At 35.3% G+C, this 16,652-nt stretch overlaps 2 protein-coding genes and 1 long non-coding RNA gene across 3 annotated transcripts; all 3 read right to left on the bottom strand.

Annotated features, from left to right (window-relative positions):
• Positions 1-1,441: 1,441 nt before the first annotated feature.
• LOC140039702 (uncharacterized) lies at positions 1,442-2,791 on the bottom strand. Its single transcript, XR_011842557.1, has 3 exons — positions 2,767-2,791; positions 1,999-2,118; positions 1,442-1,493 (listed from the first exon to the last, which is right to left on the bottom strand). It is a non-coding gene; the product is annotated as an uncharacterized lncRNA (long non-coding RNA).
• Positions 2,792-7,241: 4,450 nt separating this feature from the next.
• LOC140039701 (uncharacterized) lies at positions 7,242-9,265 on the bottom strand. Its single transcript, XM_072085322.1, has 2 exons — positions 8,338-9,265; positions 7,242-8,116 (listed from the first exon to the last, which is right to left on the bottom strand). Exon 1 carries the CDS (start codon positions 9,247-9,249, stop codon positions 8,356-8,358), a length of 894 nt encoding a protein of 297 aa, XP_071941423.1. The 5' UTR covers positions 9,250-9,265; the 3' UTR covers positions 7,242-8,116; positions 8,338-8,355.
• LOC140039309 (interferon-induced protein with tetratricopeptide repeats 5-like) lies at positions 9,262-10,516 on the bottom strand (the record flags this gene model as incomplete). The annotated part of the gene is made up of 1 exon (XM_072084913.1): positions 9,262-10,516. A coding segment is annotated over exon 1 (1,242 nt), but the record flags the coding sequence as incomplete, so codon positions are not given.
• Positions 10,517-16,652: the final 6,136 nt, after the last annotated feature.

Here is a 16,652-nt window from a genome sequence, read left to right as displayed (position 1 = left end):
GAAATATTGAATGAATAAAGGTGGTGGTTAACCACAAAAGAGAAAAAAAAAACAAAACAAAAAAAATATTGTACTTACATGCTTGACAGGTGTCTCCTGAGTAACAACTTAAGCAATTACATCTGTATCCAGAACTAACAGAACTATCTGATACACATGTTCCTCCATTTTGACAAGTCACACCTACGCATGGATTACCAGCTTAAATAAATAAGAAAAAATAAATGCTGAGCCACTCAACTTTTTGATAATAGTAGCGCCACTGTGGCTTAGTGGTTAACTTATTTGCTTATACCAGTAAATTGCTGCAGGATAAGTACTCAAAAACCTTTCTAATGGTCATAAATAATCCATTACATTATGCAAAAAGTTTTTACTTACTTTGCTCTCCGCAGTATCTACCACTGTATCCTTGTCTACAACTACATACAAAATCACATGGATTGTTTGGAGCAATATTACATGTGCCACCATACCAACATGAAACACTACTGCATGGATGGTGATCTATGGAATATAAAGTAAAGGACATAGTGAAATGAAAATAGATGGGAGGGAGGGAAAGAGGTGAGAAGAAATAAGTATGGGGTAGTATACACAAACATTGTACTTACATGCTTGACAGGTGTCTCCTGAGTAACAACTTAAGCAATTACATCTGTATCCAGAACTAACTGAACTATCTGATACACATGTTCCTCCATTTTGACAAGTCACACCTACGCATGGATTACCAGCTGAAATAAAAGAAAGAAAATTAATTAATGTTGAACCAGTTATACAGATACTACTAGCACTATAGTTTCATGGTATAACATATTTTTTTTATGGATTCCATGGGTTTGGTTCAAATCTTGAACCTGCCAAGATTATTCCCATAGGCAAAAATGATATCACTGACAGTACATTAAGCCTTAAGATCTACATTAAAAATTGCAAAAAAAAGGTATACTATGTATTTAATTGTTTTTAAATTAGTGGCCTGTCAATGTGTGTATGCCAAAATAAATTCTACTTACTTTGCTCTTCACAGTATATTCCACTGTTTCCTAGTGTACAACCACATACAAAGTCACATGGATCATTAGGCGCAACACTACACGTTCCACCATGCAAACATGAAACACTACTGCATGGATGGTGATCTACAGTATGACAAAATTATATAATAGTGTTTACTGTGTTATAATATATGAATAAATTCCCTGTGCAAGGGGCAGAAGTAATATGCATCAGCTGGGAAGTAGAACCTTCCACCTACCCTCATGGGATAGTATTGATGCTTTATCAAAAGTGTGATGATGATTCAATTTAAAATAAAAATACTGTTATTAATACTATTACTATAAAATGAAAGTAATTATTACATATTTCACAGTATAGTCCGGAACGACAATTTGGGCAATTATTGATGATAGGTCTACACAATGTGCTGCAATCCTCTAGCTCAACACAAGCAAATCCTTCCTCACAGTCCACTAGTGCACATGGGTCTGTTCAAAAAGCGATTAACAAAACGATTAATTATGCATTAAGCACTATTGACTGTACACTATCAAACTTTATGTGACAAAAATGATGTGACCATATATGGACACGATAATGTAATATCACTATCTTGTTTGGGCACATCTTTTTGATTACTTTTTTGCTACATAAAGTTTGATATTGTAGACAGAGCATTAGCTATAGTACATTATTGAATGATCCTGTTCACATGGTTTGCATTAATCCGAGTATACAACACCAATGGGAATCTTAAAAACAAAACAAATGCCTAAATTTGTACAAAATGGAAAAAAAAACATTGATGTACTGTTAGCTGTGTTGGTATAATCCAGCTCAGTCAGTTTTTCACAGCATCCAACACCCCCATCCCTAACCCCCCAACAAATCTTTTCAAGTAACCCTTTGGCATCCACTGTACAAACATTTTGTATTGTATTTTGGTAAGCCAGGCATATTCATTATCTGTTAATCCAGAAATAGTTGACTTACTATATATATCACATGTTAAACCGGTGTAACAACTTGTACATTCGCATCTTTGTCCAAAAGGTGCTGTGAAGTCTGAAATACATGTACCTCCATTTTCACAATAGCACAATGGATAGTATACTGTGGAATTAAATACAAATATGTTTTTGATGCAAAAAAAAATTAAAAAAACAACTAAATAATTAAAGTAGGCAGTCCAAGAAGAAATCAAATACAATATATTCAGGCTTTAATAATTAATAATATAGAGCTATTTCTTTTAATTTGTTGGTTTCTCTTGATCTAGCCTAGCTACAGTAGGCCATATTATGCCGATGGACTTGAAATCAAATTGAATATTTAAAAAAACAGAAAACAAATAAGACAATCCTACTGTAAGCTATTACTTAGGCCTAGTAAGCCTCTTTTGTCTAATAAGAACTCATAGACCACGTCGTCATCCATTTAGTTTAAAGGTGGTGCAGTAATCAGTATGTTGTAGTAGACTAGAATAATATGAACCGTATATACTGTATATATAGACAACACCTGTACTGTGTGGTGGGATTTAAATTTTCGCGCGGAATCTAACATCTCGCCTCCCACTCTCCACCTAGGCTAGGTAGGCTCAGCCTACAGTACCTACTTGCTAGTAGTATAGTACGTATAGTAGAGTAGGTACACTCACTGCAGCAGTAGACAGGTAGGCCTAGATATTATATTAACAATGAATGAAAAAAGAACTTAAGTTCTTTGATGATACATATTCTAATAATCATAGATTTCTACCCAAGAATCTTCTATATTTTGTACGTCACTCCTCTTGTAAACATCATAACTGTACACAAAAAACAAAGGTATACAATGTGCGCCCTCTGTGGTTGGTAATGAGGGAGTAGTTTAGAGGAGGAGGAGGAGCCAAAGATTTACTTTATTAAAAGGCCTAACAATTATTTAAATAAATGTTGATACGGTAATCTTCTAGACAAAAATTATGTATTAGGTTAATTAATCACAATTTAATTGATATGAGTATACTATAGTATACAAGGCCGTAGCGAGAGGTTAAAAACCAAAATTATTAATACTAGAGGGTGAGCTCGCTTCGCTCGCTCCCCCTCTAGGAAGTGTAGACGATGGTTCTCGGAATGATAATGTTCTCCTTATACGTTTTCTGTCGGTTACCATTATTGAAAATGCTTGACATTCGTAAAGCTAAACTACTTTGTTTCACAGTGTTTTAGATGATAAATAACATTTTAAAGTATCGTTTTTATTGTTTGGTAGGGCCCTTTGGGGAGGCGGAGGTCATTTGAGGGAGGTGCTTATTCGAGGGATATATGTTAAATTTTTTAGTTTTAATAATATGGTAACATTTATAATCAAATGAAATCCTCTAATAGATATGAAAAGTGGTAAAAAAGAATAACAAATGCTTGGTAAATTGTAGATAACAGTGCGGTGAATTCTACTACAAATAGTATAATTGTGTTATTATAAATATGTGGATGGACGTCTATTAGATAGGTGGGTTGGGGGGGGGGGGGATGGTTTATTCAAAGTGATGTTTTATTGGAGAGGCGTTTATTCAAATGAATACCATCCTAATAATTATTAATACATTATTTAATTTAATCATCTTTTGAAACTAACTGTCGTGACAGAGTGGGCCCAAGAAAGAAGACATTACGGCTTGCAACATGGGCAGACATCTCGGTCCTAACGGGACACAGGGAAGATAGCCTACAGTTATTCCTGCAAGCTTACTCAATAAAACTCAGCTATCGGGATTTCACTCGAAAAATGTCTTATCATCAAATCTCCCTATGTAATTTTATAATACTATTCCCCACAATATATTCTGATTCTTTATGGCGTATATTTAATTTGATCTTTATTAATTTGCAGTATAATTTCTATTATTACTGTACCTTCACACACGCGCGGTATGTTTTATAATAAACAAAACACTGAAATGGCTATGACTAATGTCCAACTTAAGCTCCAGTCCTACTATCTGATTTTTTTTTTGTCTTCCAAAGGGACACTGTATTGATTGATGGAAAGTGCCTGTTTCCAGTCACCTTTAGGGTCAAATCTATTATTTTAACTGCTCCCTTGTGTATAAAAGAGAGAAAATATTTGAAACCAGGTTGTTGCAAGGTGAACTTATCTTAAACCCGGAAATTACTTTGACCGGGAAGAATTGAAATTGAGATAAAAATCTAATGTTGAAATCATAAATTTTGTTAAAAAACTATTTATAATATCTTCCTAAGATAGAAATATGGAACAATAGCGTCGATGTGAACACTAATGTTATCAAATCTACGTTTCGCGGTACATCTCAGATAGATAAGGTAGGTATCCAAGGCGGAGATTTGTACCAAAGTTTTTGCATTGTGCTCGCCTATGTCAGAATTAACCATAATTTATATATAGATAAAATAAAATGATCTGCTGGGCCGGGATTGGGGTTGGTAGTGAAAATTAAAAATTTCAGATGAGGCGATTATTAATCTCTGATGTTTACAGATTCGTTTTTCCCTTTAAATTCCTGTCCATCTTCCCTTTTCGTTTTCAAGATCTAAACTTCTTTTTACATAGGTCATTTTGCAGTTTTAATAAAGTTAATCAATTTTGTGGGGAAAAATATGTTTTCACTTATAAAAATAGAAAATAAACTGTTAAATTTAACTAAAAACCCAGCTGGCAGCCATGCAATTTTTCAATTTTTTGCTTTAAAATACATTTTTTTTTTCAGGTAAATATTAAAAAAAATTATTATGTGATGTTAAAATGACATATTCAACCAAAACATTGAAATAATAACTATAAAAGTTCAGTAGAGCATTCTATATGAATAATAATGTGTCAACTCTCTTCAAAACGTCAAAATGTTTGAGTGCAAATTGGTGTTTAAGCCTGGGAGCATAATTTCTATAACTTGAAGGAAAATTATTATATCCCGGTTTAAGAGTAAACTTAAGTACCATTACGGTCCATGAGTGCGCGCAGTCGCAAAAAAACCCCATTACTGTGGACATCGTGAGTTAAGCACAAACTGGTTCCGTTTTACGGAACGGAAGACTTCGCCGTTCCGTGAATGTAGGCGCGTATCCGATTATTTCCACAGTAAAAATCTACAAAAAAAATTAATTAAAACTTACCATAGCAATGGACTACCTCCAACGCAATTATTCCATACAACACCCCTAAAAGAATTTGTTGGTTCATCATACCGATACAGAGACCAACGTCTGGCTTCTAACTTGACGTCTTCTACTTACTGTTCTGTGTTGATATCTTAGCTTTTATAGTATACCGGACTGAATGGACCACATCCCAAATTAGGCTCGCGGACACGGGACTAAATCAAGTAGCAACGATCATACAATAGAACAAGATTACGAACTATGTCTTAATATTCAGTAAATCTAGGTCTCCGGTCAATGGTTCAAAATAAGGGACTTAGTTTGTTTTAAGTTCTTATTATTTGAAATTGATAAAAGCATAACAATTCGTCACCGACTCCATGCACAAAGTCTAAGACACACGTTGAACGCGAGCCAGAACTATATCTTTTGAAACCTATGTAGCGGACACAAAATGCATCAACAACACATTCTTGCAAACATATTTTCTTGATATCGACTCAACATCGTCGTGTGTCTTCCGAGCACAATTCAATTTCAATTCAATGCATTTATACCAAATCAACCGATAGGCCTCATAATTCCATGAAACTACATTATTATAATGAACAAATTGTAAACTCACTAATTAAAATATTGTTAATAAAAAAAAACTGCACACACACAAACCAGTAAAAAATCGTGTTGTTTCAATTTTTTTAAACATTTTTATTACAATTTAAAAAATAAAGAAAATGAATGTATCGACGCGATGTTGTAAGTACAAAGACACAACGGATAAGCGTGGCAGATTTGTAACCGATCCCTGGATTAAACAACAATTTATCTTTGGATAAACAAAAGATCAAAAGTTTAAGAAAGAACATTGTTAATAAATAACTGAGATTTTCCATGGAAATTGCTTTTGCATAGTTGTGGTTGTTAATGACAACCCGGATCATCGACAATGTTCATGACATCAGAATCAACGTGTATAATGTGCCTACGGTAAATTATGGTACTCTAGTAGTAGGCCTATAAAGACTGCCACGTTCAAACCGAGTCGGTATCCGATAAATAATAATATGCTTATGGAGGGTATCTATCTGCTATACTGTACTGTAATAAAAAAAAATCCAGATCTGATAAATACAGAGTAAGCATATACTGTATGTAAAGAACACCTAGTCCGCGGATACGACAAAATACATTGTAGGCCATGCCAGTAAACAAGGCCAACAGCCATAAGTCGCGTGCTAAAACGCATAGTGATACCACCGGACCGACAGACCGACCGACCGACATAGTGAACTATAGAGTCGCGTCCACGCGACTAAAAAGATACGTTCAAACCGAGTCCAGATCCGACAAAATACGTTGTAGGCTAATAAGAAAGATACGTTCAAACCGAGTCCAGATCCAACAAAATACATTGTAGGCTAAATAAGAAAGATACGTTCAATTTGAAAAGAGGCCCATCTTGAAAAGAACCCCCCCCCCCCCCGCCCCTCTCTTTGGTCTGCAAAAGTAATCTCGAATAGAAGCCAAGCCCACGCCGAAATCAAGCCCACTGGGCTTCTTTTTAAGATAGTATGAGCTTCATGTTGAGAAAGCTTTGAATTTCAAAGAAACAAGGTGTTTAATGCCATTTACAATTGAAAATGGTATTTTGATCACAAATAATGCATAATTGGCAGGTACCGGTAATGTCTCAAAATCGTATTATGTAGTAGCAAATTCTACAGCATTCATTTCGAAAATAATCTTCAATTTACTAAAGTAAATCTAAAAAAGAAGCTCATTTTTAAAAGAAGCCCATGGGCTTCTTTTCGAGGTTTACGGTATAGTGACGTGTTATAGAATCGTTCATTATCAATGTAAACGTGTTCCTCACTTTGAGATTTTCACCTTTCATCTTTTACATCATGAAATTACTTGTACCATTGTACTCATAAACACTCATATGTACGTCATATATTGTTTTATTTATTAGTATAGCTAATTTCTACCAGTCAGTGGCGATGAATCGCTGTTGGTTTTGAAATAAACAATTAAATAATAAAACGAGCTACTGCATCATTGGCAAACGTACTTATTTTTTTATTCTCATTCCTACAAAAGGACACCGATACCAGTAGTGTACTGTAAATCAGCAAAACAATGCGTTTTCGAAATGTTTAGTTAGCTTCTTAAATGGAATTTAGAAATTCTTTACAAATGTTGAAGGGTACTTCTTCTGAGCTTTAAAATAATGTATAATCTCTAAGATCAAAATGCATTGCTAAACGATATGATTGTTGGCATAACTACAGTACTTTAAAGAAGACGATCATCCGGAAGTTAGATCGCTCTTCTTAAAGATTTAAAAAGTAAAACACTCAACTATTTCAAACACGAGGCTGTGAACAATTTGTTAAAGATTTTAAGTAAATAATAAATACTATACAATTTTGTTAATCTATTTTATAATAACATCCTTCAAAGAGCTAGTTGTAATAGAGATGAGGCAGCAATAGAATACAAGAGTCACTTAAGGCCTATATTTGTTAATCAGCATTTACCGTATAACATAGGCCCACATTTCCACGCAATACACAATAGTAACCCACCACGACGATAAAGCGCGGTTCCCACTTAAACGCAATGCAATAATGTAAGCGCACCGCAAGTGAGTTGATCAATCACAAGCGACAGTTCAGATGATTCTTCATCGCGTCATGATTGGTCAAATTTCTTGCCTTGTTTTGCATGAAAGTGGGGACCAAGCTTTAGAGGTTTTACGGTAAGTACATATAAAATGCATCTAAGATATTTTTAATCTTGTCACAAGCTTCTCGTGCAACATCAAGTGTTAGAAACTCCCGCTCTGCCATGTTTCCTAACTCGTCTGAATACACATTTATTTTCAGCTTGTCTCCTAAAGGACTTTCGTGTTTATTTGAGTTATCCATTCTCAACAGTGCAAACAACCAGTTGTTTTTTTTAGGGTTGGATGCCGGTTGAATCTGAATTAATTAAAAACAATATTTGTTATTATCCAGTAAAAAAAGGAGTAGTCCTAAAAATTGCGAAATGGTGATTTAAAAAGACATACTTATTTTTATATGAGCATAGGCACATGAGTTTTAATTGTTGTATTTTTGCATACAAAGACGTTATTACCTAAAAACCTAAAATAATTGAATCAACGTTTAGTTAATGCTAAGAACGAAAAGAAAATACTTACTGAAACAAGAAACTCCAACTAGAATGGAAATCGTTCACTAAATTTAGCCCACTTATATGACGTCTGGAGTTTCTTCTTGACTTTATTTGCAATATCAACAGACGAACACTTTGGTATGTTGAAATAATCACAACTACTGTCAACAGTTTTATAATGACGATCTCTAAATTTGGTCATTGTCTGGTTGAGGATTGTTCGACATTTGTGAATTACCTCAACTCTTAAAGACACGAGCTGCGCACTGTTTTGTAGTACACTACGCTCCATTCTGAATTGTGCCTCTCTTAGATCTTGTAAAACAATACCAACAGAAGAAGAATCGGCAGAAAGTAGTTTTGATATATTCTCCTGTAATTCATTTGATAGCTCCTTGTCTTCTTCAAGACTATTTTCAATGCAAACATCAATGTGGGCACAATAGATATAAACGTTTCTATTTTCTCTGTCCATTTGTTTTACCTCATCGAGTAGAAGTTTTGCTCCATTAATGTTACCGAGTGTTGTCGATTCCTTGAACAACTCAATAGCGTCTTCTTTTTTATCATCACGTAGTGCAACTTTGCCTCTCTCCACCGCTAGAGCTGCCTTCCTTTCATTTATAACATCAGGCTTAGGATACGAAATATTCAATTGTTTCATATGTTCAATTATGACATCAACGTCGTCTAAGGTCTTATTCTTTGTCTTTACAGCAGCTAAGTATTCTAGAATATACCACCTGCGTTCTTCGTCAATGTTTAAGTCAAGTGCTTTTTGAAAGTGCCAACAAGCACGTTTTGTATTTCCCAGTTTGTCTTTTAATTCTGCTAGCTGTAATCGTGATGGTATATTTCTTAGATCGGTACTAAGCACTTTTTCATGAAACTTTTCGGTCGTTTCAATAGATTGTTTCACCACCCAATCAATCTCCATAAAGAAAATGATTGGTGGACCTCTATCTTCCAGAAATTCTTCTAAAGCCACGTCAATTACCATTTGATGTTTATCAATAGCTTCATTTTGTTTCTTTTGCTTTTGAAGGAACAAAGCAAATTGAGAATTGATGCGAATCACAGATTCTGGGTCATCTTCAAAATTTTCAAAAAGCTGATTATAGTATTCGGTAGCTTCATCGTATTTCCTTGCATATATCAATTCCTTGGCGCGATCAAATTTTGCGGCAAGATTAGATGGATTCGTGTCGATAGCTTTTTGGAGATAATCTATATTGGGGGGTGAATATTGATCACGATGTCTTGGAGCTGAGATATCTCGGTACACAAGATATGCTTGGTGATAAATGAAAGAACTGGGCTCTTCTAATTGTTCAGCGATATTTATAACTCTTATGGCTTCATCAAAACATGCCATCTTCCTGTACACTCCTATTGCTTCACCTAGTACTTTTTGACGTACTGGATGTTTCCTCAGTGCATTCTTTAAGAATTGTTTAGCCTTGTGAATATTTTTCTTTCTACGTCTTATTTCTGCAATATAAACTAATGCGAGACTATGTTCTGAATCCATTTTTAAAACATCATAGAAAATACTTAGCACTGTCGTCATATCGGGACAAAATTCATGTCGGTTTTTAACTGCGGCTTTGGCTAATCTCCACCTCACAAGGCCGACTGAAAAGAGCCAGTCTTTTTCCCCTGGGCATAATTCCAATGCTGTTTCAAACTCTTTAATACTCTCAGAATACCGATTCATACCTACACGTGACAAGGCAAATCCCTTTGTTGCGTGGATACTTCCTTTAAACATATTATGCTCTGGTGATCCATCCTCATAGAGTGAATTTAATTTCCTCAGCTCCCGAATGTTAGATTCGAGTCTCTTCTTGTCGCGACGGTCGAACCAGGCTTCAAGAGTAATAGCGATTAACAAATAACCATTATTACTGGGCTGTTTGGATGGGTCTTCCTCTCGAATCTTACGGCGTACTTCATCGATACATTCCATTGCTCTGGCTTTTTTCTTTTCAGCATTTCCTCTGAACTCCGAAAAGAAAAGGTAGCTTTTGAACAATAATCCTTCAATTACCATAGCAGGAGAATCGCTGATATGCTCATCAATAAGCTTCATAAGAGATCCGAATTGTTTGATAGACTTCTTTTCAAGTTCCCACATAAAGTGACAAGGAAATGCCCGAAGCTGGCTCTGTAAGTCTGTTAATAACGCCATACCTTAAAACACCAGCTATAATTGAATAAGTTATATTTTAATGTTTATATATACAAATAATATAGTGCTTGAAACTTGAATTCTGGTATTTTAATTCGTCAATTTTAAGTTGTTTTCATTTTAAATTTATTTCTACAAAATTATAAGATTATTTAGAGGATAACGATCTTACTTGTAGACGGTGGAAAGCAGCCATTTTTTACTTGTAACATAAAACAGCCATCAGAAATTGATGACTTGCCACCGAAGTGGGAGTAACATGCAAATAAATCCTTATACACCATGTATAATGCCTACGCCTACATCATCGGCAGCCTATCCGTCATTACGACGAACAATAAATAGGCCTACCCTTCCTAGTTACATTTCCTACCTATGGCTCTTTTCATGTGAGGTTAAAACAACAATCCTAACAAGTGCAGTATATACTGTATAGTATCTGGAATATGTTATTTCGACCTCATTGTATAGAAATTAGTCTTATAGTCGCTTTCCATTCCAATAAAGCATTTAAGACAGTATATCGTTGTGTCGAACGCATTAACATTTTATAGGTGTGACGTGGGAATTTCCCGAAAGAGGGTCACGTGATGGTATTAACCAATCGGACAAGGAAGGAAATAAATGACATTTTATTAACCATTTCCTCTAATATTAGAACAGAAAAGACACAATTTGTTTTGGATGAAATAATAGGCCTTATCCATTATCAATTTATAAATCAATAGTTGTGTGTAGACTGTTTTCTTGATGAAAACGTTGATAGTTTTGGTTTCACCTGAAACTTATTTATGACTATAATACACAAAATAAAAGTTAATAGGCTACAGTAGGCCTATAGAATGTAATACTTTTAAACAATGAAATTAAATTTATAATATCCTATCTTTAGTAATTATTTATTTTCTTTAAAAAGAATAGTTCTACGAATTCTATATAATATAGTTATAATATTATCGCTTCGACACCCAACTCAAGTACGGCATCATGTCAAGAGACAATAATACCGGCAGTTTCATGTCTGCTGACTCTCACATTGGTTACTGTTTATGTCTCCTGATACTCAATTGTCTCTTTTTCAAACATGTTATGTCAACGGCTGATCGTGCCACACACCGAGTGTTGACTCGTACAGCATCTCCCATGTATTTTAAATATCTATTTCCACAATGAATAGGTCAGTCAGTCAATCGAATTTGAGGATTTTATCCCGGTCGAAACCAGAAAAAGAATCATACAGCATATAACAATGGATCATGGGGAGTGAAGATGTAGCGCCATCTCTCAAGTAAAATGGACGTATTTTGATTGCTTTTATGGGATAAAATATATACTTTGACAGAATTAGGTCTAATAAAATTAATTTAGTTCAGTGTTTATTTGTAGAACATTGTACCACCTGTTGTAAATACAGCACAGTGAGTCTACAAGTGTTTTATGGCTACAATTATGCCATCAACGTCACCAACGTTTTCATTTTTGGCGGCAGCCAAGAATTGTAGAATTGTCCGTTTGCGTTCTTCGTTAATGTTCAATCCCAAGTCAAGTATTTGTTGATAGTGCTTGTAAGCAGTTGCTGTGTTACCAAGTTTCTTTTCTAAGTCTGCTAGCAATAGTCGTGACTTTATATCCATTGCATCGTCTGTAAGCACATTTTCATGATGTTCTATGATGGTTTCGATAGACTTTTTTACCCTCCAATTAATCTCTCTAAAGAAAGTGAATGGCGGACCACCGTCTTCTTTACATTCATTTAACGCTCGGTCTACAATTATTTGAAACTGACCAATTGCTTCGTTGCTTTTATTTTGTTTTTGGAAGAACGTAGCAAACTGGTAAGTGACGACAATCACTGACTCTGTGTCGTTTTCTACGTTGTCTAGAATATGGTTGAAGTATTCTTCGGCAGCTTCAGCATGTACTGTAGCCGAGAGTTCATTGGCACGATCAATTTTTGCAGCAAGATTTGAAGGATTCAAATCAATTGATAGTTGGAGATAATCCAGCTTGGGTGGACTATATCCAGCAATACCGTTATATGAAATATCGCGATACACTAGGTATAATTGGTGAAAAATGAAAGAACCACACCCTTCCATTTTCTCGGCGATATGTAGAACACGCAGGGCGTTTTCATACTGTTTCATCTTTCTGTACACTGATGCTGCCTGTCCTAATATATGATGACGTACTGGTTCTACTTTTAAAGCACATTTTAAATAGTATTGTGCTCTTGGAAATGTTTTTTTTCTTCGTTTTATTTCTGCAATCAAAACCATTGCATAGCTGTGCTGAGGATTCAATTTTATAACCTCATTGAAAATACTTTCTACTTTTCCCATACCATCACATAATCCATTCCGATTAACAACTGCGGCTTTAGCTAATCTCCACCTCACAAGGCCGACTGAAAAGAGCCAGTCTTTTTCCCCTGGGCATAATTCCAATGCTGTTTCAAACTCTTGAATACTCTCAGAATACCGATTCATACCAACACGTGTCAAAGCAAACCCCTTTGTTGCGTGGATACTTCCTTTAAACATATTATGTTCTGGTGATCCATCCTCATAGAGTGATTCAAGCCTCTGCAGTTCCCGAATGTTAGCTTCGAGCTTATCCTGGTCACGACGGTCGAACCAGGCTTCAAGAGCAATAGCGATTGCCAAATAACCATTATTACTGGGCTGTTTGGATAGATCTTCCCCTTGAATCTTACGGCGTACTTCCTCGATACATTCCATTGCTCCGGCTTTGTTCTTTTCAGCATTTCCTCTGAACCCCGAAAAGAAAAGGTAGCTTTTGAACAATTTTCCTTCAATTACCATAGCAGAAGAATCGCTGATATGCTCGTCAATAAGCTTCACGAGAGATCCGAATTGTTTGATAGACTTCTTTTCAAGTTCCCACATAAAGTGACAGGGAAATGCCCGAAGCTGGCTCTGTAAGTCTGTTAATGACGCCATACCTTAAAACACCAGCTATAATTGAATAAGTTATATTTTAATGTTTATATATACAAATAATATAGTGCTTGAAACTTGAATTCTAGTATTTTAATTTGTCAATTTTAAGTTGTTTTCATTTTAAATTTATTTCTAAAAAATTATAAGATTATTTAGAGGATAACGATCTTACTTGTAGACGGTGGAAAGCAGCCATTTTTTACTTGTAACAATACTTTTTAACATAAAACAGCCATCAGAAATTGATTACTTGCCGCCAAGTGGGAGTAACATGCAAATAAATCCTGTATGTATAAAAATGTATATGCCTACGCCTACATCATCTGCAGCCTATCCGTCATTACGACAAACAATAAATAGGCCTACCTACCCTTCCTAGTTACATTTCCTACTCTTCCCATGTGACTGTGAAGTTAGAACAACAATCCTAACAAGTACAGTATATACTGTACAGTATACAGTACTGGAATATATATTATTTCGACCTCATTGTATAGAAATTAGTCTTCGTCGCTTTCCATTTCAATCAACCATTTAAGACAGTATATCGTAGTGTCGAAAGCAATTTTATAGGTGTGACGTGGGAATTTCCCGAACGACGGGTCACGTGATGGTATTAACCAATCGGACAAGGAAGTAAATAAATGACATTTTATTAACCATTTCTCTAATATTAGAAGAACAAAAAAGACACAATTTGTTTTGGATGAAATAATAGGCCTTATCCATTATAAATTTATAAATCAATAATTGTGTGTAGACTGTTTTCTTGATGAAAACGTTGATAGTTTCTTTTGGTTTCACCTGTAACTTATTTATGACTATAATACACAAAATAAAAGTATAGCTACAGTATAGAATATAATACTTTTAAACAATGAAATTAAATTTATAATATCCTATCTTTAGTAATTATTTATTTTCTTTAAAAAGAAAAGTTCTACGAATTCTATATAATATAGTTATAATATTATCGCTTCGACACCCAACTCAAGTACGGCATCATGTCAAGAGACAATAATACCGGCAGTTTCATGTCTGCTGACTCTCACATTGGTTACTGTTTATGTCTCCTGACACTCAATTGTCTCTTTTTCAAACACGTTATGTCAACGGCTGATCGTGCCACACACCGAGTGTTAAATACTATAAACTGGGCCACACCCGTCTTGACTCGTACAGCCGAGTCCCATGTATTTTAAATATCTATTTCCACAATGAATAGGTCAGTCAATCAATCGAATTTGAGGATTTTATCCCGGTCGAAACCAGAAAAAGAATCATACAGCATATAACAATGGATCATGGGGAGTGAAGATGTAGCGCCATCTCTCAAGTATTAAATGGACGTATTTTGATTGCTTTTATGGGATAAAATCTATACTTTGACAGAATTAGGTCTAATAAAATTAATTTAGTTCAGTGTTTATTTGTAGAACATTGTACCACCTGTTGTAAATACAGCACAGTGAGTCTACAAGTGTTTTATGGCTACAATTATGCCATCAACGTCACCAACGTTTTCATTTTTGGCGGAAGCCAAGTATTGTAGAATAGTCCGTTTGCGTTCTTCGTTAATGTTCAATCCCAAGTCAAGTATTTGTTGATAGTGCTTGTAAGCAGTTTCTGTGTTACCAAGTTTCTTTTCTAAGTCTGCTAGCAATAGTCGTGACTTTATATCCATTGCATCGTCTGTAAGCACATTTTCATGATGTTCTATGATGCTTTCGATAGACTTTTTTACCCTCCAATTAATCTCTCTAAAGAAAGTGAATGGCGGACCACCGTCTTCTTTACATTCATTTAACGCTCGGTCTACAATTATTTGAAACTGACCAATTGCTTCGTTGCTTTTATTTTGTTTTTGGAAGAACGTAGCAAACTGGTAAGTGACGACAATCACTGACTCTGTGTCGTTTTCTACGTTGTCTAGAATATGGTTGAAGTATTCTTCGGCAGCTTCAGCATGTACTGTAGCCGAGAGTTCATTGGCACGATCAATTTTTGCAGCAAGATTTGAAGGATTCAAATCAATTGATAGTTGGAGATAATCCAGCTTGGGTGGACTATATCCAGCAATACCGTTATATGAAATATCGCGATACACTAGGTATAATTGGTGAAAAATGAAAGAACCACACCCTTCCATTTTCTCGGCGATATGTAGAACACGCAGGGCGTTTTCATACTGTTTCATCTTTCTGTACACTGATGCTGCCTGTCCTAATATATGATGACGTACTGGTTCTACTTTTAAAGCACATTTTAAATAGTATTGTGCTCTTGGAAATGTTTTTTTTCTTCGTTTTATTTCTGCAATCAAAACCATTGCATAGCTGTGCTGAGGATTCAATTTTATAACCTCATTGAAAATACTTTCTACTTTTCCCATACCATCACATAATCCATTCCGATTAACAACTGCGGCTTTAGCTAATCTCCACCTCACAAGGCCGACTGAAAAGAGCCAGTCTTTTTCCCCTGGGCATAATTCCAATGCTGTTTCAAACTCTTGAATACTCTCAGAATACCGATTCATACCAACACGTGTCAAAGCAAACCCCTTTGTTGCGTGGATACTTCCTTTAAACATATTATGTTCTGGTGATCCATCCTCATAGAGTGATTCAAGCCTCTGCAGTTCCCGAATGTTAGCTTCGAGCTTATCCTGGTCACGATGGTTGAACCAGGCTTCAAGAGCAATAGCGATTGCCAAATAACCATTATTATTGGGCTGTTTGGATGGATCTTCCTCTCGAATCTTACGGCGTACTTCCTCGATACATTCCATTGCTCCGGCTTTGTTCTTTTCTGCATTTCCTCTGAACTCCGAAAAGAAAAGGTAGCTTTTGAACAACAATCCCTCAATTACCATTGCAGGAGAATCGCTGATATGCTCGTCAATAAGCTTCACCAGAGATCCGAATTGTTTGATCGACTTCTTTTCAAGTTCCCAAATAAAGTGACAGGGAAATCCCTGAAGCTGGTTTTGTAAGTCTGTTAATGACGTCATATTGTACAAGTACAGGTGATATCTAATAAGAATAAATTAGGCCTATACATTAACAAATGAAGTTATGTTCTTACATTTATCTTGTCATACATACAAGCCTCAACTAAGAATAAAGTACAAAGCAAATCGGAGTAAAGGAAGTTGCAGATATGCAAATAATTTATCAAAGAGAT

Source organism: Antedon mediterranea, chromosome 2 (genome assembly GCF_964355755.1).
Source record: "Antedon mediterranea chromosome 2, ecAntMedi1.1, whole genome shotgun sequence".
NCBI lineage: Eukaryota > Metazoa > Echinodermata > Crinoidea > Comatulida > Antedonidae > Antedon > Antedon mediterranea.
This window is presented reverse-complemented; position numbering and strand designations above follow the sequence as displayed.

What these genes read in the sequence shown, in the direction of transcription:
- LOC140039701 (XM_072085322.1), bottom strand. Translation starts at nt 9,249, where the DNA reads ATGGAGATTGATTGGGTGGTGAAACAATCTATTGAAACGACCGAAAAG.